At 41.6% G+C, this 26,608-nt stretch overlaps 1 protein-coding gene across 1 annotated transcript in view; it reads left to right on the top strand.

Moving 5' to 3' along the window:
* The first annotated feature begins 1,037 nt into the window (after nucleotides 1-1,037).
* The window catches only part of LOC126188611 (methyl farnesoate epoxidase-like), a 198,557-nt gene continuing 172,986 nt past the window's right edge, over nucleotides 1,038-26,608 (top strand). The window contains exon 1 of the mRNA XM_049930213.1: nucleotides 1,038-1,131. Coding sequence (XP_049786170.1) covers nucleotides 1,038-1,131 — 94 coding nt within the window. The remainder of the gene's footprint in view (nucleotides 1,132-26,608) is intronic.

Raw genomic sequence — 26,608 nt, 5'->3', positions numbered from 1 at the left:
AGTGATTGCCACTCCAATTCACGTATCATGTCTGTGACACTATCCACCCTATTTCGCGATAATACAAAACCAGCTACTCTTCTCTGTAGTTTTTCGATGTCATCCATCAGTCCCACCTGATGCGGATCTCACACCGCACAGCAGTACTCCAGAATAGGGTGGACAAGCAAAGTGTAAGCAGTCTCTTCGGTAGACCTGTTGCACCTTCTAGTGTTCTGCCAATGAATCGCAGTCTTTGGTTTGCTATACCCACAATATTATATATGTGATCATTCAAATTTAGGTTATTTGTAATTGTAATCCCCAAGTATTTAGTTGAATTTACAGCCCTCAGATTTGTGTGACTTATCGCGTAATGGAAATTTAGCCTATTTCTTTTAGTAATCATGTGAATAACTTCGCACTTTTCTTTATTCAGAGTCAATTGCCACTTTTCGCACCATGACAACGCAAGGCCTCACACAAGTCTGCACACCCCAGATGAGCTCACAGATCTTTAATGTTCTCATCCACCCTACAGCTCGGATCTCGCGCCTACCCACATTCGTCTGTCTGGCCCAATGAAGGATGCACTCCGCGAGAAGCAGCACGTCGATGATGGGGAGGTTCCTGATGCAGCAAAACGTCTGCTCCGATGTCGACGAGTGGAGTGGTACCATGTGGGTGTACAGAACCTCCCAGTAACGAGCCGTAAGGCCGTCGCATAGAACGGAGATTATGTTGAAAAACATGTTTTTGTAGCCAAAAAATGGAGAATAATATGATGTATTGGGATCCTGAATAAAACCACACTGTTTTCAGAGAAAATAAGTGTTGGATTACTTATTGAACGTCCCTGGTGAAATATGGGCAGGAAGTGGGGACGAATTGTCTGTGCTCACTCCACCAGCGTCGGCGCGCAGAGCAGCAGAGGGATTGGGCTGGCCTGGTCTGAGCTCCCCTCCCCTGCGCGGCGGCTCTGGGGAGATAGGCGGTCTGTCGCCGGACTCTGTGGATTCAGTGCCTGCCGGGCCAGCGCAGCGAGGGGTAGAGAAGGCATGTTCCCTCTGGCGCTGCCTCTACTGCTCGCCGCGGCCGCCCTGGCCGCCTGGTTCTGGGGGCAGCTGAGGCGCCCTCCGGGATTCCCACCAGGTAAGGCGCCACCTGCTATTATAAAGTCACTTCAGGAGGAAAGCCTTATCAGTTGCTGTCAAGTCTATGGCTATTTGCAGCGTAATACCTGTAACGTGCGCTTTTATCCAAGAGGCGGAAAGATTCTAAAATTTCCGATTTTGGTATATTTGATTCGGCGAGTCTGAAGATATCTCGGGCAGCAAGAACTAAGTGTGACGATATTTCAAATGATAGAATCCACTTAATAAATTGTTGCAGGTACAGCACTTCAATACTTACAAGGTAGCAATACTACATATTCCAAAAAATTTTCTTCCGACCTCTGCACATAGAATACAACAAGGACAATCATAAAAATATAGCTAAGAAACGAACAATAATTAATTCCTTACGCAAGTTTACGTCTATATTTAGAAATAAAATGCTATTTGGGTTCATTTATGAACAAATCCATGACATTTAAAATTATTCCTAAGTAAATTTCGAATAAGTATCCGTCTAGTAGTCAAGATCCCAGGTATACTGCTGTTCTGACTCCTCTTTCCCTTGCAGATGTGTTTCATTTACTGTAGTGGATAGTTCCCCCTCTGTTTTCAAAGCAGTTGCGCGATTTTTAGGGAATATGGGTCGAAAACGTTGAGAAGCTACAAAATAAGAGAGAGAAATCGGAATCATGTTGTTTTGAAATGCAAAATCTTTCCAAGAAACCATTGGAAGGCCTACCGCTACAGTGAAGACTATTATATACAGGTTTGATCAGAACAGAAAAGTGCGAAAACCAATCCCGAAGTAGATTTTTAGAACATTTCTCTTGGAGAACAGCGTTTAACATTTTAAAATGTTCGGATAATAAGTTGCCGTCTCTTTATCTAAGAATAGATGATGAATGCAGCTAGCCGCTATCTCTGTGTAATGTCTTGTCTGTATAGACGTGTATCTGTTGCCTTTAAGATCCCTTCACCTTCACACATAAATCTATACAGTAAAGTAAGGGCCTCCCATTTCTTGGCTGATCCGTTAAGACAGGCGAAAAGTTAGACTAATGGAGGATTATTAGTGTTATCTCTATTTTCATTCGCTCTCTCTCTTTCTCCCCTTTATCTATGTACAGTTTTTAATATAATATTTCATTACGTGAAATCAGCCAAATAGAATCTTTGGTGGAGTCCTTCGTCTTGGTAATCAGCGGCTGGCTTGCTGTAAGAGATCTTTACATTTATTATTACTGTTAAACACTGCATTCAGTCGGGAGAATCAATCGTTTGGACAATTTGTTCCTTTTACGAAAGATCGCGAATTCCAGATGTGTACTAAGCCTTTTTGGACGATTTAACACAGATTCAGTGATTGCAGGCTCTCTTCGACACAGCTGAAACTTCCCCACTAATTACAGGGCCAACCTGATCATCAAATGATTAAAAAAAAACTCATTCGTTCATTCACTCCAGAACAAAAAAGTCACAAACCTTATTTATGAAGGAAATTGTGTATTAAATCCTTCTCCATTACATATCCAGATCTCCGGTGATTCCACGCCTTAATTATTTTCCTTTTACAGTCTCTTTCTCTTCAAACAAACCGCTAGCGGCACAAATGTTAATTGGCTCGCTTTAGCGAGAAGAAAAGCAGAATATGTCTCTTTCAAAAACACGTAAATCCCTCAACAGATACTCCAGAAGCTGTCCTAGTTACCACTCTAACAACCAAGGAGAATGCATATATGCATCTCTGTTATTTCAAAGAATAAACGCACTAGAAAATACTTTGGCGTCGACGAGCTGTCGCCGCATATATTACGAGAAAATCAGATCAGATAACTTTTCCAAAGTGAATGAATGTGGATGGTTTGATCGAAAATGATTAATTGGTGCGTGGTAGAGGGTATTTTCTTGCGGACATTACAAGCGGTCTAGCAAAAGGTACTTAAAAATGAGCACAAAAGATCTCGACTGCAAAGGCTCGTAGGCGGTGGTGATGGATCGAGCTGCGGTTATAGCAAACTATAATAAATGTGCTTTATGAGGCTGAACTGCCCATAGAAAACCATACATCAGTAAAATCAACAACTGGAAGCGTGTTGCATTTGCAAGAGAACATAAATCCGAAGGCTCTGATTTCTGGAAGAAGGTTGTGTTTACTGACGAGAGACGATTTGAGCTGTTTAAGTCAAATGGGAAACAACAGTATGGAGAAAAAGAAATTGCGAACCTGAAGAAAGAAGTATAACAGCCTCTGTTAAGCATGGAGGAGGTTCAGTACTTTCCAGGGCCTGCTTAAGTGCAAGTAGTGTGGGTGATAATTTTTTATTGATGGGATTATGTACCACAAGATTTAAATGAACGTTCTAAAAACACATCAGGCCGTAAGTGTGAATCATGTGGGTCTTTCTGAGGATTATATTTTCACACAAGATAATGATACAAAACATACCGTTCTGGATGCAATGTTGTGGCTGTTGTAAGACACTCCCCGTTGGATTTCGATATCACCGCAATCACCGGATATTAATCCAATAGAGAATTTATGAAATTTACCCGACAAGAGTATGACGAATCCTCATATGTTTAACGGAAATGACCTAAAGAACGCTTAATAGCGGAATGGCGCAAAATTACAATGCAGACAACAGAATCTCTGGTGAAATCCATTACAGTGAGAATGCAAGACCCCTTCGGATGTTCGAGTCCTCCCTCGTGCATGGGTGTGTGTGTTGTCCTTAGAGTAAGTTACTGTAAGTTAGATTAAGTAGTGCGTAAGTTTAAGGACTGATGACCTCTTGTAAGTTTATACGTAAATATTTATGTGGCTGAGAAAATGCTGTTGCACATCAACAAAAATAATCAACATATTATTTCACTGATTAATATTCTTGAAACTCTACACATAGAATATAAACCTTTTAAAAATGCTTATTCAACATTATCTTGTACGCCTCGGTAGCTCCACAGTCAGCGCGACGAATGCCAACCGAAGGGGCCCGGGTTCGATTTCCGGCCGGGTCGGGGATTTTCTCCGCTCGGGAACTGGATGTTATGTTGTTCGTAAATTCGTATCGTCATAACTGACATTTCACAATCAAGATGGCTATAGCGACACTTCCCTAGAGCCAATAAATTAGAAAAAAAGAACGTTGATACCTTCAAGAATTTGTTTGCTTGCAAAAGTTCCGATCTGATAATTAAATGGGTGTATTGCATTATTTTCGCGTTTTTCTTTTAAATTTTTTATGTGATTGAATTAATGTAAACTTAATAAGTGTGTTTCGAAAAACAGGTATAATAGGTTCTTCGTGAGATGTAGACTAGATCTTTGGCTCCCAACCATTATGAGACCATTACCCCTGAGCATAATCAGATACTAGGTAGTTAACGATCCTCCTCCCATCACCATCAATATTAGCGCCTAAAAAACTTTGATATGAAAAAGAACTTTCTTTGGACACTCATTTTTAAAGTGACGAAAGATAGATGATGACTTATTGTTTATAAGCATTTTATTAAAATACGAACTAATGAGTCAATGAGACATTTGCTACTGCTCACTTCCAACAAAATTTCTCTTATAGAATGACTAGCTGACAAATCCACCATTGTCCGGGTCTTCATTTTGGCAGTCTCCTATTAGAAAAGAAACGTTATGTGTACTCCTGCAGTAGACTCCCAGACAGTCTCTGTACGCTGGGCGCAGTAGCTATGAGTGCCTACAACGAGATTTTGCAAACGTCTCCCTCGCAACGACTCTTCATAGCTCTATATACGTTACCGTTTTCACCGATAGTAGTTTGCTCTTCGCAGCTGAAAGCTGTTCAAACGTTGCCAGGCGTAAGAGATATCCTTAGTTGACTCGGCTGTAGGGATGTCTTAGTAGTAGAGAGGAATAAATGTATTACAACTGCATGCATGATGGGGCATTTCCTCACGCATCTCATTGCTTATGGCGTCATAACTCCTGAACTATGGTAGCTGGGCGGTTCTTACTCTAATAGCTATTGTTGTCTGACAGGAAGGGGTATGTGTACCACGTTTGTTTGAAATCGCTCCAGTGGTTTAGGAGGAGATGTGGAACATACATACACACACACGTACATACATCCATCCATTTTTAAAGTATGTATGTATGAAGCAATTCTCAGTACATCGCAATTGCTATCTACAAATCCTTCTCAGAAAAGAAAGCACATGGAGGGTAGACACTTGTTACAGTAGATGGTTCCTCTATAGTACTCCTCTTCCAAGAGACTTTATACACTCCTTGAAACCCCGCAGTCAGTTCCACAAGGAAGTGTACGCCGTTATCTATATGAAATAAAAGACACTATTATTAATATATGTTTATATGAAAATACATGTTATTACTACATTGAAGAGCCAAAGGAACAGGTACACCGGCCTAATATTGTGTAGAGCGCTCGCGAGATCGCGGAGGTGCCGCAACACGACACGGCATGGACTCGACTAATTTCTGCAGTAGTGCTGGAGGGAACTGACACCATGAATCCTGCAGGGCTGTCCACAAAACCGTAAGAGTATGAGGGGATGGAGGTCTCTTCTGAGCAGCACAATGCAAGTCATCCCAGATACGTTCAATAATGTTCATGTCTGGGGAGCTTGGTGGCCAGTGGAAGTGTTTAAATTCAGAAGAATGTTCCTGGAGCCACTCTATAGCAATTCTGGACATGTGGGGTGTCGCATTGTCTTGCTAGAATTTCCCAAGTCGTCGTAATGCACAATGCACATGTGATCAGACAGGGTGCTTACGTACGTGTCAGAGTCGTATCTAGGCATATCAGGGGTCCCATTTCACTTCAACTGCAGATGCCCCACACCATTACAGATTCTCCACCAGCTTGAACAGTCCTCTATTGACCTGCAGGGTCCATGGATTTATAAGGTTGCCCCATACACGTCCATCTGCGATACAATTTGAAACGAGACTCGTCCGATCAGGCAACATGTTTCCAGTCATCAACAGTCCAATGAAGATATTGACAAGCTCGGGCGAGACATAAAGCTTTGTGTCGTGTAGTCATCAAAGGTAGACGAGCAGGCCTTCGGCTCCGATAGCCCATATCGATTATGTTTCGTTGAATGGTTTGCACGCTGATACTTGTTGATGGCCCAGCACTGAAATCTGCAGCAATTCGCGGAAGGATTGCACTTCAGTCACATTGAACGATCCTCTTCAGTCGTCGTGGCTCTCGTTCTTGCAGGATCTTTTTCCGCCTGCAGTGATGTCGGAGATTTGATGTTTTTACAGATTCCTGATATTTACGGTATTCTTGTGAAATGGTCGTACGGGAAAATCCCCACTTCATCGCTACCTCGAAGATGGCGTGTCCCATCTCTCGTGCGCCGACTATAACTTGCTTTATTGAATTTCAATTCCCCATGGCGAAATATAGATATATAAAAGGGGAGAACATAATGGAAGACAACATACAAAAGGGGCGACTGTAAAAATGAAGAGAAAAATCTAAAAAAGTAGTGTACATAAAAAACCACACACTGTGGCGATTAAACGAACACAAGGCGAAGTACGGCCAGAGCATAAAATTTGCGATGGGTGGCGTATCACAGAGCAATCACGGACAGCAACACTATGTACGAGTCCAGCACACAATTAAAATCACAGCACTTGACGTCACTGTGGAACAGCACTGAACACAACACTGACGTAGCACACTGACAATGAAGAATAAACTGAGAGGATCTGCCAGGGGTAGGGACATGAGGGAGAAGGGAAGAAATGGGGGAATGGGCGTTGCTAGAGAGGGTGGAGGGAGGGGGAGATTGGGTGGGGGGCGCACTGAAGGGGGCTGGGCTGGGAAGGACAGGAGAGGGAAACAGCTGAGGAGAGGGTTCTGAGACTCAGGGGGGGAGGAGGAAAACCTGCTCTGGGGGAAGGAGGGGAGAGGAAAAAGGGGAGCCCTGGGGAGGGGGAGAAACAATGTCAGGCTATTGTTGGTAGGAAGGGTAGACGTCACGGCGAAGTACATCATCTGGGAGTGGGAGGTGCTGGAAATACAGCAATAGAGGCGTGGCAATGGGGGTTGGAGAGGAAGGAGGACACCAGGGGGTGGGGGGATCATGCCTGAAGACACTGTAAAGGATGCAGATATGTTGGAGGAAAAGGAGAAGATGGGGGAAGGGGAGGAGTTCATACAGGAGTTGTGTGGTGGACAGAAGACGGATACGGAACACAAGGTGGAGTGCATGGCATTCTAGGATTTGGAGGGCCTTATATAAGCAGGGGAAGGGGGTGGAGACCCAGGCAACGCTGGCATAACAGGGGATAGGACGGATGAGCGATTTGTAGGTGTGGAGGATGGTGGAAGGACACAATCCCCATGTCCAGCCAGACAGGAGTTTCAGGAAGCAGAGGCAGGTATGGGCTTTCTGCTGGATGGTTGGGAGATGAAGGGTCCAGGTGAGGTGAAAGTCGAGGGTGAGGCCAAGGTATCTCAGGGTGGGGGTGAGCTGGATGGGATGACCATAAATGGTTAGGCAGAAATTGTGGAGACGGAAGGAGCGGGTGGTGTGGCCTATGTTGATTGCCTGGGTCTCGGAGGAGTTATGAGGGAAATACTGGTTGTACCAAGTGGTGAACCGGTCAAGGTGGGTTTGGAGGGTGCATTGGAAGCATTGAAGGGTCCGATAGAGAGCCAGGAAGGCGGTGTCATCAGCATATTGGAGGAGGCGTACAGGTGGGGGTGACTTGAGTATATTTGTGGTGTACAGGAAATAGAGGAGAGGTGAGAGGGTTGATCCTTGGAGGATGTCAGTGGTGGGCTAAAGGACACGGGTGTTGGTACTGCAGAGGGTGACATAGGAATGTTCGCCTGAGAGGAAGGAAGCGACCAGACAGACAAAATTGATAAGCAGGGCATAGATTTGGAGTTTAAAGAGGAGACTGGGATGCCATATCGGGTCTTAAGCATTTTGGAGGTCAAGGGAAACAAAAATGGCGGAGCAGTGGGAGTTAAGTTGGAGGGAGAGAAGGTGGACAAGGTTAAGGAGTTGGTCTTTGGTGGAGAAGGAGGGTTGGAATCCACACTGGGTAAGGGGGAGGGAGTGGTGTTGATTAAGGTAGTGATGGGTATGATGGATTTGTAGACCTTACTGAAGATGGAGGTGAGGCAGATGGGATCATAGTAAGAGGCAACAGAAGGGGGTTTGCTGGGTTTGACGAATAAGAGAACGCAGGAAGTCTTCCACAGGTCGAGGTAGAAGCCAATGGAGAGGACGACATTGTATAAATCGACAAGGACAGTCAAGAAGGAAGTATTTTCTGAGGTGAGGGCATTTTCTGAGGTGCCAGTAGGTGACAGGCGTGACGAGGGGTCGTGTTGCGACCAGAGGATATGTTTAATGTCTTGTGCTGTGATTGGAATGCTGATGTCGGAGAGGGGTAAATGCCCCAAGTACTGGAGACTGGGAGCGAGTGGGGCGACCGAGGTATTGGCGCATTCCATGTCGGTGGGGAAAAGGGAATAATCAAAGTGGGGATCATCATGGATGGAGAACACCTCAGAAAGGTGGGAAGTAAAGTGGTTGGCCCTACTGATGTTGCCAGGAAGGATGCAGTCATTATGGAGACAGGGGTAATGGGGTGCACAATGGGAACCAGTAAGGTAATGGAAGGTAGACCAGTACTTGGAGGACTTAATAGAAAGGGCGATGTTGAGTCATGAATAGGTCTGGCGCCAGTCCTGGCGTTTCTTTGCTGTAATGAGGTTCCGAACAAGTTGCTGTATTTGCTGGTGGCGATGGAGAGTCTAAATCTTTTTGGGATGGTGATAGGTAAGAGAGTGGCTTTTGACCTGAGTGGCAATGGATTTCTGGTAGGCATTGCAGTTGGCGTGACAGTAGTCATGGACTACCTTGGGAGGGGGTGCAGGGTGGGGAGCCAGGGGTGGATGGTGAGCAGACATTATGGTGAGAAGGACAGAGAGGTGGTCGCTACCTGTGTGGTCGAGGATGTCAACTGCGATACACTCAAGGAGGTTGGCAGAGGCTATGACAACATCGGGGGTGGTGTTGCTTTCAGGACAGGTGTGCTGGGGAAGATGAACAAGGTCAGCTTGGATTGTGGGGAGGAACTGATGCCACTGTCAAAGGGTGGCAGGGGAGCAGCAATGGATGGTCATGTCGGTGACAATCACGTAGGTGGAGAAGATGTGGTCAATGTGGGAGATGAAGTCATAGGGAATAGGAGCAGTGGAGCAGATGAGTGGTGCAGGTGAGGGTGAGGGAGGGGAAAAACACCGAGGATAAGGTGTTTGGTGGGGTGATTGAGGAGGGGTGATGGCCAGACGGTGATATGCTGAAGGTGGCTGATGGCATCTCCACCCTGCACTCTGGGACCAGGAGCATTGGTTCAGTGGAGGATGTACGAAGAGGTGTGGACAGTATGGTGGGGATGGAAAAAGGTTTCATTCAAGTGGAAGGTGTCGACCCGGTGTTGGGAGAGGCCGTTCATGAGGAGGTATTTGTTGGTGTGGAAGGAGCAGATGTTTTTGAAAAGGATGTGACACTCATGCCACAGCATGACCAGAAGAGGGAGGTGAAAGGAGAGGAGAGGAGTGGCTTAAACTAAGGTGTTGAGGTAGGTGAGGGAGAAGTGGGATTGGTTGTGGGAGTAAGTGGCGAAGACAGAGAAGGCAATGAGGGAGATCTGTTGGAGGGTGTGGGGGCATTGGAAAGGGTGAATGTTTTGGAGGACTAAGGTTAAGAAACAAATGATGTCTTCAGCCGTGGGGGATGGATAGAGAGAATTGTTGGGGTGGACAGGGGGGGTCAATGGGAGGGATGGAGACAGTAAGCTCAGGGGTGGCAGTAGGGGGTTTCGCCTTACTTTTGTAGGAGCAGGTGGGATGGGGTCCATTGCAGGTGTTACAGGAAGGAAGGATGCGAGGTTGCGGCAGGTTTCGAGAAAATAGGAGGCCTTGAATTGGAGAGAGGTGGGGGGGTTTACAGTTGGGGTCAGGTGATCATTATGCATGAGGCAGCACTGGCAGCGGTAGGATTGGGGAGGAGATTTGGAGGATTCAGCTGGGTGGTGGTAGCGAAAAATCAGGGCACCCTGGGTGAGGAGGTGGTCGATGGAGGGGGCGGACTCTGAAAAGATTCACATGATATAAGAGTGACCAGAGGCATTGCGGATACAGTGGGGAGAGCAGCTTTCAAGGTCAGGGTGAGAGTTCACTGGCTGACCTTGGTGATCAAAGTGGTGTAGGTTGGGGGGTGACTGGGAGGCTGGGGCTGGCGAGGAGAGGAAGAGGAGACGAAGTGTGTATGGGGGTCAGACATGACGTATGTGTATGAAAGGAGGGTGAGGGGGACTTGATGAGGACTGAGTCCCTCTGGGGAATCAGTTGCGAGATGGGAGCACCTGGGAGATACTTTCGTATCCCCATGATGAGGGTATGGGCATCGAGGAGCTTGGGGTCCGGGGTTGAAAGGATGAAGGTGTGGAGGGTGGAGGCCAGTGTATGGGTGATAGAAAGAGGGGTGTTATCCATGGAGACGATGGATTAATTTCTTCTGATGTGGCAGAAATTGGAAGACCACAGGAGGCAAATTCTTCGTATCTGTGACTGCTAATAAATATAATAATAATAATAAACTGTAGGCCCTACCTCAGTGAAGTAGCCATTACATACAGTGATCACAATAAACGAGGCATATTGAATTATTGTCAGCACTGGACATAACAGGAAACAGAACTGGTTTTGTTCTGTCGGATACAATGAAAAGAAGACGAAATTAAAGAAGATAAACACATTTCCATTTGATGAAGGCGAACAAAACAGCAGAACAAAACTTCACAATAGGACAAACTGCACACTACCGTTTCTTTTCACTGTCATATTGCATAACACATTGTTTATGAAGCAATTGGCCCTCCTTGTAACTGGAAACACTTTTTCTTGGGGTCAAAATGTCGACTTAAGCCTGTGGGATGTTGCTCCATTCCTCCACAGCGGCCTCTATGTGGTCTATGATGGGTCAGGACGATTCCTAAGCGCTCGTTTTAGCAGGCCCATGCATTTTGAGTAAAGTGAGATCTGGGGAATATGGGCGCCATTCCATCTGACTGTTTGTATGCTCTACCCCAAAATATAAGTGAACTACCTCGATAAGAGAGGCGGTCTACGATACAGGTGGGATGTAAACGCTATCCTCGTTGCCTCCACACACGACTATCAGTATTGTCAGGGTAGAGAATGGTAGGGTCTCATCACAAAAGAGCCTTGTGTCCTACTACTTCCTAGTTGACAAACAATGGTTTCGTGCCCATGTGACATGAGCCCCTCCCCGAACCCAGTTTAGAGCAGGAGTTTTGAGAGGTCTTCTGGGACTTAATTCCTGCTCATGGAGCCAATTTCATATGATCTGCGTTCACACCTGCACTCCTGTAGATTTTTGAGCTGCCACCATAGACATGTCCCATTGTATTCATTGTCTACTTGCTGTTGTATGCAGATATTGGTCCTGCACACCTGTTGTTTTTCCTCCGCAGACGATCCTCAACTGATACTGCCTCTAGAAACTTGTTCGAGGTTTTAGAGACATTACTTTGACTCACAGCGACACTCAATGCGACGTCGGCCTGTCTCATTCGCTACCTCCTTGGAGTATACGGAGCCTCTGATCGTACGTTATTGTCGTCCGAATCATTTTGAAGCAACACAAATCTTTTGATGATAGACAGCACAAGCAGTGCAATGTTTAAGGGTGATACGATTGCCATAGACTGCACATACCGTCCCCTTACGGTAGAAACATGGACTGTTTCTACTAAAATTGCATTACAGACAAACCAATGTAGTGATATTATAAAGTGTTTCTGGATCGCAACGTTCAGTTTTAAAGTTTAGGCAATTGACGACATTAAATTTGACCACTGCAGTTACTGTTATGTTGTGCTGTCAACTGGTTCGTTTATTATTGCAAAGTACATAACAAAACAATTTGTAATCTATTGTGGGAACTATTTAGAACTCGGAGAATGCACTTTCATCAGACATTTGAACGTATGTGATATACACATGTCAATTTTACTGTCATAACCACAAGTTACCGGGTATATGTGTAGTGGGTGAATTATGTGAGAAACATCTTGTGTGTACGACAAACTGCAAGCTCCACCACGTTGTGTCACGCATTAATCCTAGTATTTGAAAGTAATGTAATTAATGGTAACTTTTGTAATCAGTATTACACTCTTACGAAATAACGATAATGGTAACGATATTTTAAAAATAATTTAGTTTCATGACCGAAAGACAACGGAAACCTTTGTGCTACCCCACGGGAATTACATTTTACCCTTCAGGCGATAATTACCTCCAGGTTGGGAACCACAGGGAAATCCCAAAATCTTCATACAACTTGACCTGTAGAAGTGACTCTTAACCACGTTGGACTGGTGTAGCGTTGCTCTTGGGGGACGAAAAGAAGAAAAGAATTGATATTTTATTTATTTATTTTTTTTTTTATAAATGTCGAAAAATGTGAATACTTTGATGCGCCACTTGGCAACAGAATCAGGGATTGATTACTCTATTATAATAGCATACGTTGACCATTAAATACCTGAATAAGAGCAGCATATTGATATATATATATATATTTGAGATCGCTCGGAAGAAACATTATCATTTCTGTGCATTTTTATAGTCGCGATGTAGTCATACCCGGATCAACACCAAGGGACCAGAAGATTTATAGACTTTAAAAGAAATGCAACACTACACAATTAAAAAAAGAGTTGGTTCAGAAATAATAGGAAAACGATAATGTTCCTTCTGCCTCATGCTGCGTTCGGCCCATCAGCGTGATCGTAATTTCTGATGATGAAGTAACACAAAATAATTAACATTCAACTAAATAAGGAGATGGAATTATCAAGGTTAATTTACGAAGCACACTTATCTTTAACACACGTTTTTTAATGCTACGTACCTTTTCATATTAAATTACAATAGATGACCATTGTGGGTAGATACTTTATACATAACAGTCAAAATGTCCTCTTGACGCTGTCTGTTCGATATCAGTTACAAGAAACTACATGTTTTCTGATTGGAAAAAAATAACAATTAGCATATTCACTCAATACTTTCACATAGAATATAAAATACAGTTGCGGAACGCAGCAAGTCCGCGTCCGCCTCTCATGGAATACAAACAGTAAAAGGTGAGGCGCCAAAAACCTCATTTGTCTTGAAACAACAGAATTCTTTTTTACACCATTAATCGATACATGTACATAGAGATTTACTGGCACCGCGCAAGAACGGCAAAAATAAAGAATAATAGATTCTGTCGCTGCTATGCGATGGTTCATTTCTTTTACTTTACAATTGTTCGATAACTTTAGGCCATCAGGCGTTTACTATTGAGCGTATATTAATGTTTGTGAGGCGAAAATTACTAATATTACACTGCCTCCCATGAGGAGGGAAGGAATACCGAAGGTATTACTTTCATCCTCATGCCCATTGGAATATTTGTAATTTTCGGGTGTGACATACAGGTTATTAAAAATTTCATTTTACATTCATTTCATAATAAAATAATTAACGCTTCAATTTGTAATTACTGACGATGGATCATTATGAATTTGTTCTGTGTGTCTATCAGTGTTTGCACGGATTCAGTCTTTCTTGATGATTCTTAAAATTAAGGCTATAAGTACACATATTTACAAACTTTATAAGGAAATAGAGTCACACTTCATTTTTCAACGTTGCAAAAGTAATTTGACTATCACAACTGGTACACAACTTTCTGTTTTGACTGTATTCATTTTATTGTCATCGTCTTGTCGATTGACTGCCTTGTCCGTTGTCGCACTTAATTATACATTTATTTTCGTCGCACATACACTATTTATGATAGACTTGGATTGTAGAGCGGCCACTGGTGATGGCTTCGACAAGGAAGTCCATATCTTTCACTTTCAGGGCTCGAGTGTGGCTCTCCGAATTATTTCACATATGAAACAGATAAAATATCTTATATTAGAATAGCTTACAAAACTAATTTTATATACATATGGGATGGGATTTAGGAAGGATCGGATCCTTTGACGTATTTTCGTGTGCTTATTTTCATTCGTATCGTGACCTTTCGTTAAAGTTTACATTTCAACAGTGTTCAGAGGTGACTTTGTGACTTGTCTCTGTGTACAATCAGTCATTATACTAATTACGCTAACTTCTCTATCTTAGAGTCTCTCAGAAGGTTTATGATACATACAAAATGCTTTCAGTACTGGGTGTGAATGTTTTTGCTACAGAATGTAGCGCACAGCAACTGTGTTGGCGGTTGAACGTTTACATTATTTCGTCACGTGGTGGCTGTCCGCCTCCACTGTTGCGAGCAATCTTGAAATTCAGTCTGTGCGCGCGCACGTGACCGGAGCTTCCTTGCAGAGCGTTTATTTCGCGCTTGAGGTGCCGTGCGTCGCTTTTGTTCGGCGGATCGTGGCTTTGTGCTTTTTAGATTGCTGGAGGGAGCTTCTGCCACCGAAACTGCCTCATATCACTTCCTGCTCACTATCCAGTTACGGATTCACAGGTAAGTGGTAGCTACCGCTGCAACTGCATGTGTGGAATGACACTGATTATTACACACTGCACACATCAATGAATTTTTTTTACACATATGGTGCAGTAGAATACTGCCACTGAAAATCGTCGAACTTTAAAACTTCACTTGCACTGTGGTGAGCGTCTGCGTGAACGGTGTATTAAATGAAATTCTCGCTTCATAACATCACATGGTGTTTACAAGTTGATTTACATACTAATATTTACAAGAGTTCATTTAAATCGAGAATTAATCTAATTGACCACGTTGAATCAGAACAATTGTTTCTTAATTAGTCTTTTTTTTTTATTTATGCCTACGGTCACAGGTAGGCTATTATAAGTCCTTTTTCTTTGACCAAATCCATTCCAATCTCCTTTACAAATTAATTTCATACATAGTAATCTTTATCACGCTTGCTTATTCATTTTGTAGGCCCAATACATTTTTTTTTAAATTGCTTGTCTTATTTAGTGACTTGTGAGGGAAGCTTCATTTATGTCAAAGTTGCTCTCGTATGTGCTTGTCTTTAAAGAAAGTTCGAGGACAGATTTGAAAATAGCAATTCCGCCTCGGGATTTCGTGTAGAAATACAAACAGTCGTAAAAGAAAAGTGGGCAAAGCGGGCCTACTCACAGATCGTCGACAGAATTTAAATTACTGCTCAACCTGGTCGAAAATTTAATTTACATTGCGCATTACAAAAGCAATATGCGCGTCGCGAACCTACTCATTTTTATATGTAGTGCCTCACTTCCTAAGCACACGTGCATCTTTACAAGTTGATCCTGAGGAGTGGATAGGATCAAGGATCTTAAAGGATTTGCACTTAGGAAAGGGATTCAATAATCACATAATCACAGAGAAAACAATAAATATTGCAGTGCGCACTTAAAATAAAATCTATCACTTCAAGCATGTATATCTAATATGTATCTTACTGCAGCTTGCTTACTACTCTTTGCTCATTTCTTAGACTAAGTCAAGTTTATGCATTACGCACTTGGGTATTAATTATCATTTGTATATATAAGCCTCTCACTAGAGTGTTGTTGTTTGCTGCTGTCGCGACCTGTGAAGCTTGGGCGAGATCCTTATTCTATTTGCTGCTAGCTTGTGAATTTGCAGTATCGCTAATGCTCAATAGTACCGTGAAGTTGGCATAATAAACCATGCTATTCATATGTTCTTTTACTCAGCTTGTTTATAGTCTGGACTCATCTTACTTTGCGTTATATAATAAACTTCCTTTTTATTCCATCACGCTTTTACTTAAGGTTAACGTCAGGCCTTTTTAGAACGATTGCACTGCGTTATCAATTTGTTCATGCTTAATCCTAGGTATCTGTTTACTTCAAAGAGATGTTATTTCATCGCTGGCACAGCACTGTGCTGGGACTTACAAGTTAAATCTACCGACTGTTTTGTGCTAACAGGTGGTGCCTTATTTACGTCACATTTGAAAATAGGGAATAACCTCATGGAATCGAATCATTTCACATAACTGTCCTCTTTTGTCTGGACGTTTAAGTATTTCCTTTTAAAACAGGTCATTAATTTGTCCTCGATTAAATTTCACTTACTAATACTAAGCACATATAATCATCATTTTCATATTACTATTTAGTGAGAGAAGTGCATTATTCGCTCCTTCCCGCTCATTCTCAAATTACTATTTAGCGAGAGAAGTGCATCATTCGCTCCTTCCTCTTTCCGCATTGTGGTACCTTGGGGCTAATTAATACCTCTCGAGTACATCATTTTTCTTACATACTAACTTATAACTAAAATTGAAAATCGCCTCTAGGACATGTCCTCCTGTTTACATAAAGATTATTCATGTAAATACTTGTCTACAACTTATTCAGTATTTTATTTTCCAGACACGTTGTTTTGGTACATAAGGTTTCCTTTTAGCACCAGTTAACGTCCGTAGTCAGTTCAGTTCTTGTTACTCATTGGTTAATCCTGATCTCCAATACCTTAGAATTTTCTTACAGCTTAAATTAACTTAATTCCTGGCGTTATAAAATTTTCTTAAATCATGATGGTAGAACAATCCTTTGATTTTATTCGTGGCAGGGTCAGATAACAAATAGCTACCAATGTGTGGTTTCCTCATTATCACAAAGGGACCTTCATAAATATGTTGCCACTTACGATTCTTCTTTAACAACAGGGATGGTTTAAAGTGAGTCCTGACTAATACCTTTTCTCCTTCTTTGAAATCTATAACTCTGTTTACCTTCATATCAAATGCCTTTTTTCGGAGGTTAGCATACGTTGTCAATGATATGAGAGCTTGCCTGATTTTTGCGTCTAGGTCCAATTCGTTGTCTTGTAACTTTGGAAGGGGGTCTATCCATTCATTCCTTTCTTTTGATCTTGACATTAACTCATGTGGCGTGAATCCGGTCGACAGATGAGGAAGGTGGTTTACAATCTGTTCGAAAGGTGTTACGAAGTCTACCCACTTAGATTGCTTATTCGGAATGTACGTCCTTATAAATCTGTTAAATTCTTTGAAGATTCTTTCTGTCGGATTCGATTGCGGTCGAAACAGGGATATCAAAATTTGTTTGATTCCATGGCGAGCAAGAAATGCACGCCACGGGCGTGATGTGAAATTTGAAGCATTATCAGACAAGATTGATTCTGGAACCCCGAATCGTGGGAAATAGTCATTTTCAATGCGACGAATTATTGGATTTGCACAAGAAGATTTTACTGTGTACAGTCTTATGTGCTTAGAAAAATTGTCCAGGATTGCTACTAAGTATTTAGCGCCTCCCCTACCGGTGGGTAGTGGACCTGCCAAATCAATACTAAGAAGCTGGTTTGGCCTTTCAGCAATTATTGGATTTAGTGGGATTGAAGTGGAAATGTTTAAGGATTTTGCCTTTTGACAGATGACACAGTTTCTCAATAATTTATGGATTCTCTGGTGTAGATTCGGAACATAACAGTAAGTCGAGATTTTCCTTTTACATTTTTCTGGTCCGTAGTGACCCCATGAAATGTGAGTGTACCACAGAAAATGTTCAATGAAATTTCGAGGGATGCAAACACACCACCTCTCAGATGACTCAGACGTCTTATGAAATAGCACTTGGTTATGAACTTTATAAGACTTGGACAACTTGTGGGCTGGATTTTCGTGAAGAATTTGTATAACCTTTTTCCATTTTGGATCTGTATTTTGAAGAATCTGAATCTGCCTACATAACTGAAGAAAATACTGTCTGTGAATTGGATCTTTCATTAACAAAACTTTATAATTAGACATTTGTTCCACCAATTCGCTGGTTTCTGGTAAGCCCTCAGGTGAGCGAGAAAGTGCGTCTGCTATAACATTATCTTTACCTTTTATATATACAATGTCAAAGTCATACTCCTGCAGGAATAAGCACCATCGAGTAAGACGAGGGTGTTGCAACTTGCATGTAAGGAGGAATGATAAGGCTTGATGGTCTGAATAGACTTTAATTTTCCTTCCATAGATATAATAGTTAAATCGCCTAAAAGCCCATATTACGGCAAGTGCCTCCAACTCCGTAACCGAATAAGACTTCTCACACTCTGATAACACTCGAATCGCAAAGCTAATCACTTGGATTTGCTCGTGTCCATTTACTAATTGAATCTGAAAAAGACAAGCGCCGATACCCACAAAGGAAGCGTCTGCAGTAATACAAAATTCCTTATCCATCTGAGGATGTTGGAGAATGTTACTGTTAACCAGACTGTCTTTAATTTTCTTAAATTCGTCTTGGCATTCCGGCGTCCAATTCCAATGTGAATTCTTTTTTAAAAGGTTGTGAAGAACGGGATTGTTCAGTACCTGATTGGGAACAAAACGTCTGAAAAATGACGTAAGACCGATAAATCCTCTCAGTTGCCTTTTTGTAACAGGGGTTGGAAAGTTTTTTATAGCAGATAATTTTTCCGGGTCGGGTTTAATTCCTTCAGGGGTGATGATGTGTCCTAAAAATTTAATTTCACTTTTTCCAAACTTGGATTTCTTAAGATTTGCTGTAACACCATAATCTCTGAATCGTTGAAATATCTTTTGCAGAAGGGCCACATGATCTTCCCAATTTCTCGATGCTACAAGAACGTCATCCACATAGACTGTTACCTCGTCTAAAAGTTCAGGACCCAGTACATAGTCAAGGGCAGAAATAAAAATTCCGGAACTCACATTTAGTCCAAACGGTACAACTTTGAAGTGGTAAGATCTACCTGCAAATATAAACGCAGTGTACTTCCTAGACTCCTGCGCAAGTTTTACTTGCCAGTAACTGCTTTTCAAATCAAGGGTGCTCAAATACTTAACTCCGTGAAATTTCTGCAGATGCTCTTCAAGAGCCTCTGGTCTCGTTCTTATGGGTACTATAATTTTATTGATTAATCTTGCATCTAGGACTAGCCTTACGCTACCATCTGATTTTAGTACAGACAATAAAGGACTCGAATAAGGTGAATGAGATACTTCTATCACATTCCAGCGTAACATTTTCCTGATCTCGCACTTGACAGCTTCTCGTCTCGCATATGGAATGGAATAGCTTGTTCTACAGTAGGTTGAATGGGGCAGGACATCCATTCGATATTCAAAGCCTTTTATTAGTCCAGGTTTCTTAGAAAATACTTGAACATAATCTGTTAACAAATTGTAAAGCTCATTCTTCTGTTGTTTGGATAATTCAGTGGACTCACTAGCTTTACCGTATAATTCATTCTGACCGGGAATTAGGTCTTTATACTCATCGTCATTAACACTTTCAGGATCTGTCACGTCTTCTGTCTGACTGTACTGTTGTCTTTTAGTCCATGGCCGTACAGCTATTCGAAGCACCCCAAAGTTTGTCTTCACCTTACTTCTTAACAAATTTACAGTTACTTGTTGCTGGCTCGCTACTAGAGTACAGATTCCACACTCGATGTCAATTTTAGCTTTCGTATGCCTCAAGAATTCCATACCCAGGATACATGGCACTGATAGGTTTTTAACAATAAGAAAAATGCACGTTACTGAAATAGACTCTATCTGGATTTGAAGCTGAGTCTGAAGATTTACACGTTGTGTTAGTGGACCAATTGCTCCCGATACGGTGCAACCTTGAATTGGAAATGATAAAACTTTGCATACAGAGGATATTTGCTTAAATAAACATAAGGATAAGACATTTATATTAGCTCCTGTATCTACAATGGCTGTTACTGGTATGTTGGCAATTGATACTCTTATGGAAGCTTGAACTTGTTCGTCCCATACGTCATCATTGTCTTTCGTCTCAGTGTCTGCTACTAGATCATCCCGTAAGTTTGTCTCTTTGTCATACCTAATTGCTTTAATTTCGTGTGGACTAAGGGACAGGGTGCCCCCATTCAAACCTGCAGCATCCTCTAGGAGGCTCAAAGGTGCTGCTTTTAATTTTCCGCTCGACGCTTACTTTCCTGCTGATTTATATTTCTTAGAGTTTCTTCCGTCTGGAACTGGTGTTGGTTTTGTGGTACGAAGTCGGTTGGAAATGGATCTTGTTGTCCTGGCGTATTCACTTGGGCATAATAAATTTGCGTATTATGCGGGCGTTTAGGCTTCAGACTTCCCGAAGGTCCGTTCGCTTGTTGCGTGAAGTGTATATTTTGTGGCTGAAAGGTATTTTGCTGTGGCTTGTGTTGATTGTAACCGTTACTGAAAGGTGTACATTGGTCTCCACCTTGATTAAGCAATTTATTTCTTTTCCACTGACGATTTGAATCGTAAGACTGATCGTTTTGATAATTACCGTTGATTGGTTGCGTGTTTCCATATTGCTGGGGCTGTGTGTTATAATGTGCATTTTCGTACTGAGGTGGTGACGAATTATATATTGGATTGTATCTCTGGCCGTTATTGTACTTATTTTTGTATTTGCTGTTGGAGTACGTAGTTTGTTTATTTTTGAAACCGTTGTGGGGTTGGTACTGGCTGTCGCTGTGACGCGCTTTCGCTCGGCCACCATTGTTGCCTGCATATTCTGTATTGTGCTGGCCGCCTGCACTGAAGTGAGCGTTGCCAACATCAACTCTAGCGTCCTCGTAAATCAGATCTAACGAGTCTAACACAGATAGGAAAGTGTCCGTATCGTCCTCAGACACGTTTACTAACTTTTCTCTGATCGCAATAGGTAGCTTAGTTTTTAGAATCATAATAACGTCTTTGGCGGTGATCGGCGAATCCCAGAACTTGATTTTCGCTAAATATTTTTCAAAATACCTTCTCAAACTACCGCGCTTACTGTTAAACACTTCGGCGTTGTAAACCTCTTTTCTCAGGCGCTGCTGCACACCAGAACTCCAGATTTTAGCTAAAAACATCTGTTCAAACTCTTTGTAACTCTTACAAGAGTCGACCATTTCGGTTCCCCATAAGGCAGCATCGCCTACGATAAATCCACTAACGAATTGAATTCGCTGGCGGTCACTCCAGCTATTTGGGAAAATTCCTGAAAAATTTCGGAGGAACACTATAGGATGAATTTCTCTTTTCTGTGGGTGAAAGGTCGGAAAAATACGATGTTTGATCACGCTTTCCTCCTGCATCAAACTGACGAAAGTGGGTGGGCTGGTACTCAATGGTGAACGGTAATGTACCTGCTGTTGTTCATTACTTCGTGGTGAATTATTCCAGTCTCCTGACACGGGAGGTGGGGAATTTTCAACTTGACATTTTAGTGTACGAACTTCATCAACTATCTGTTGACGCCATTCAGGTAAATCTTGAGCTAACGTTCGTCTTATCTGGCCTAATTCTGACATCACCGTGTCTCCTGTTTTTCCAGGGGCCGCCAATATTTCAAATGTCACGTTTTTGACAGTTTCCCTGAGTTCGTTCTTGACCTTGTTTTCTATTAATCCGTCTTTGTTTTTAATCCACTCTTGGTAGTGGTCGGACAATGCTTCAGCATGTGCCTTAACAGTATTCTTTATTTGATCCTCTACATTAAGAGTCTCAATCTGTTTAGAAAGATCATCAACAACATTCTCGATCGTGTCTACTGCGGTTTTAACTCCTTTGACCTCATCAGAGATTGCAGTATAATCTTCTTTTAAGGTCGCAGCTTGTTTTTGATATTCCATCACATTTGAATTTATTTCTCCCTTGGCTGCTTCGATTTTTTCATCTAACCGTTTTGAAATATCCTCTATTTTTGACTCTACTTGTGTGTCAATTTCTAGCCTCATGGTCGTGATCTGACTACTGATTTGGCTTTGGACATTACCCAACAGGGTATTTAAATCAGCTGTTATGTCTGCCTTTAGTTCGGCCTTTACCGAATTTAACCGTGTATTTAGGTCATTTATCTCCGTTTGCAGATCTGTTTTTACTGAATTTATGTCTGTTTTTACTGAATTTATGTCTGTTTTTACCGAATTTATTTCTGTTTTTACCGAATTTATTTCTGTTTTTACCGAATCTATTTCTGTTTTTACTGAGTTGCACAGATTTGTAAGGACCTGATTTTTATTATGCCGTCTTTCGGCCTTCTCTTTTTCTTCGCGGGCCTTTTCATCTAATTTTTCCTGCTTTTCTCGTTCCTGTCTTTGCGCCTCTCTCTGTCTTTGACTTTCGAACTTGCGTTCCATTATTGCTTCGATCATTGCAGCCAAGTCATTTTTTTCAAAAGCGGGAATAGTTTGCACGCTAGGACCAGCTTCTAAAACTTCGGTCGAGGCTGTTTCTGCCTCCGCTCGTGTACCTATCGCGCGTGATCGTAATGTATAGTGAGGTCCATTCGCATCACCGCTGTCGTCTGGTTTTGTTTGTGTCCGCTGTTTACCGTCAGCCATGTTCATGAATTATTTGTCAAACGTCAAAATGCTACAGATATTGTTTGTCACTGCCGTCAGTCGTTTGTCTGTGACGTAGTGCTATGGCTTACTGGGACCTAAGATGAAATTTAAACTCTGGGTAACAACTGACGTTCATTTACGCCAAGAAGACAAGATGGTTCCTACTATTTACAAACAAATGAAATATCACACGTTTTACCAGTTTTGAGCGTTGTTATCCGCCATATCGTAATTTTTTTATGCACTGACAACAATGGTACACTTTCACTGAATTTAACTACATAAGAATGGACTATGGACAAATTGAAGTAAAGCTGTTTCAAGGCAAGGAAAGACAGGTTTACGTTCTGATCAACTCGAAAGATGCTACGTCACTACGAAAGCTTGGCTACTGCGTATAAAAATTTCACTTACTATGGCTGTCTTGATGGTGATACAGATGAATACTCGCGTTTTTTGGTAATTTCATCAATCGTTCTTCTGAATTAATTAAAAGGTTTCCCACTTCTCTTTCTCGGTTGAATTGCATCCACATGAAAAAATTAAACAATTATTAGAACAAGCACTGAAAAATTTTTAAACACATAAATGAAATGATTTTTTTTGATCGAGTCCCTGTTCGGGCGCCAAGTGTAGCGTTGCTCTTGGGGGACGAAAAGAAGAAAAGAATTGATATTTTATTTATTTATTTTTTTTTTTATAAATGTCGAAAAATGTGAATACTTTGATGCGCCACTTGGCAACAGAATCAGGGATTGATTACTCTATTATAATAGCATACGTTGACCATTAAATACCTGAATAAGAGCAGCATATTGATATATATATATATATATATTTGAGATCGCTCGGAAGAAACATTATCATTTCTGTGCATTTTTATAGTCGCGATGTAGTCATACCCGGATCAACACCAAGGGACCAGAAGATTTATAGACTTTAAAAGAAATGCAACACTACACAATTAAAAAAAGAGTTGGTTCAGAAATAATAGGAAAACGATAATGTTCCTTCTGCCTCATGCTGCGTTCGGCCCATCAGCGTGATCGTAATTTCTGATGATGAAGTAACACAAAATAATTAACATTCAACTAAATAAGGAGATGGAATTATCAAGGTTAATTTACGAAGCACACTTATCTTTAACACACGTTTTTTAATGCTACGTACCTTTTCATATTAAATTACAATAGATGACCATTGTGGGTAGATACTTTATACATAACAGTCAAAATGTCCTCTTGACGCTGTCTGTTCGATATCAGTTACAAGAAACTACATGTTTTCTGATTGGAAAAAAATAACAATTAGCATATTCACTCAATACTTTCACATAGAATATAAAATACAGTTGCGGAACGCAGCAAGTCCGCGTCCGCCTCTCATGGAATACAAACAGTAAAAGGTGAGGCGCCAAAAACCTCATTTGTCTTGAAACAACAGAATTCTTTTTTACACCATTAATCGATACATGTACATAGAGATTTACTGGCACCGCGCAAGAACGGCAAAAATAAAGAATAATAGATTCTGTCGCTGCTATGCGATGGTTCATTTCTTTTACTTTACAATTGTTCGATAACTTTAGGCCATCAGGCGTTTACTATTGAGCGTATATTAATGTTTGTGAGGCGAAAATTACTAATATTACACTGGACCAAGGTATTTCTCGTCTCCCCAATTTGATATTTTGCTGTTGAACCACACCAACTGAACTGCATTCATCGTAAGTCTACGGATTCTTATTGCACCATGTAGCATCCTGCTGAGATCGAAAAGGTACCAGTTTCTGGAAAAAAGACCACTATTCGGCCCTGAAATTTCACAGATTTTTCCCTCATATCTAACACGGAAAATATTATTTTCTTTTACCGATTGAAGAATAGATGAACACACCTACGAAATAAGATGTCTAAGACATCTTGAATAGGCCGGCCGGTGTGGCCGAGCGGTTTTAGGCGCTTCAGTCTGGAACCTCGCGACCGCTACGGTGGCAGGTTCCAATCCTGCCTCGGCCATGGATGTGTGTGATGCCTCAGTAGTTCTAAGTTCTAGGGGACTGATGACCTCAGATGTTAAGTTCCATAGTGCTCATAGCCATTTGAACCATTTTTTGAACATCTTGAATAAATCTGTCATGTAAAACTACTTGTTTCTTCGTGCACGAAGAAACGGTAATCCCTGGTGTGATAAGTAACGTAGCTGAGGCAGGGAGTGAATGCCACCCAGGTGTACCATAACCATAATTATATCGTGCTGATGAGGGAAGAGAGGGGTGTCCAGGGACCTACATTATTTTTCTTTGCTATCTTTCTTCAAAATACTTGTCGATAGTGACAATAATTATGAATTTAGAACTCTATGTGGCACATAACAGAACCATTCAAAAGCTTCCATTTATTACAGAAAAGGAATTATTTCATTAATATTAAAATTTAGTCACAAAACGGTTTTCGGTTTCTCAGGCCATCTTCAGGTACCACAATGCAGTTGTCACCTGAAGATGGCCTGAGAAGCCAAAAGCCGGTTTGTGATCAAATAAATACAAATTTTCAGGACATTTTGGAGTGTTTTCCATTTTTGATATTATTATCACGTTCTGCCAGCACCGACGGAAAATACAGTTAATATTATAAAATTATATCATTGTTTAAAATAGGGTGTCAAACAGGTACTTATTTAAATTAATCGTAAATAAAGGTATATAATATTTTTTTGCGTCTGTGATATCACTTGGCAGTGAATTTAAAATTTTCCCCCATTTTGTACCAGTATCGAATATTTCAGCTCAGAGTGGAGATCGTCTTTCCTTCTAGTGTTATGATCATGGTGATGGCAGTCAATTTCGTGTTGAACAGGGCTATAAATGACAAAAGACGTCTGGTAGTACATGTAGGAGATGACGTAGTCATTAAACCGATTTTTTTGTAAAGAATGCACCGCGAGTTCGAGGACGACCCCACTCATGATTCAAACTACACTTTGCTGTTCTGTAAAGATGGTGGCACGGTGGCACACCGGACACGCATTCTGAAGCACAGTGATTCAGATCCTCGTCTGGTTACGTTTCTGTGATTTCCATAAGTTGCTTCGACAGGACATTAAACCCTAAAGATCTCAAATGGATGATTAACGTACAGTTTTTGACCACTACAACAATAGTACTTTGCCGAAACGTAACTTCATACTGTCAACGGTGTTGCTAGGAGCGGATGTAAACAAACCGTTTCTCACACATTGACCACTCTCGTATGGCAGACAGGATGTAAAACAGACACCCGTCATTCTACGAAAGTAGAAATAACGCACAGAGGTAACAATTGCTTAAGGAACTTTATACAAGGTGTCCCAGGAAAATGGTCAACACTCAGGACTGTGGCAGGAACGATCATTTGAAGCAAAAGAAACTTTATACGGACACATGCCCTATTCCGGATGGTTTCCGAGATAGAACGTAATTCATGTAAATTGTTATTTATTTACTGTATTATTCAATACATTGTCAGGTTTACACATGTACAACGGTTAGTAAACATTAGAATACGCGTTCTACAAAGTATCAATTTAAAAGTACATATTTTTAAGGCATTCACCTTTAAGCGTTATTGTACATGTCGCATTGCAGCTGCTGTACACTTAACAAAATGTTCGAAGATCCCACCGTCAACTCCAATGCATTTTTACATTCTGGAGAGAACATGTTGTGCTGCTTGACTGAGTGCGTCTGCGCATTCCCTAATGAGGGAAGCGTCCACTATGCGACCAAGCATTTCATCTCTCGCATTTACTTTTCGTTTATACACTTCAGACTTAATACAACCTCAAGAGCAAAAACTTATTGGAGAAAGGTCTGGTGATCTTGGTGGCCAGTTAATTGTACTACCACGACCAATCCAGCAATTAGGGTAAGTGTGTTCGAGATGTTCCTTCACACGTCTGGTAAAATGTGGAGGGGTTCTGTCCTGCTGAAAGTAGAGTCCAGTTCGTGTGGCCGAAATAATACCCCCAAGGTGTTCAACAAAAGAATTTTCCAAAAAATGCAAATAATTCTGTCCTAT

Source organism: Schistocerca cancellata, chromosome 5, assembly GCF_023864275.1.
Source record: "Schistocerca cancellata isolate TAMUIC-IGC-003103 chromosome 5, iqSchCanc2.1, whole genome shotgun sequence".
NCBI lineage: Eukaryota > Metazoa > Arthropoda > Insecta > Orthoptera > Acrididae > Schistocerca > Schistocerca cancellata.
This window is presented reverse-complemented; position numbering and strand designations above follow the sequence as displayed.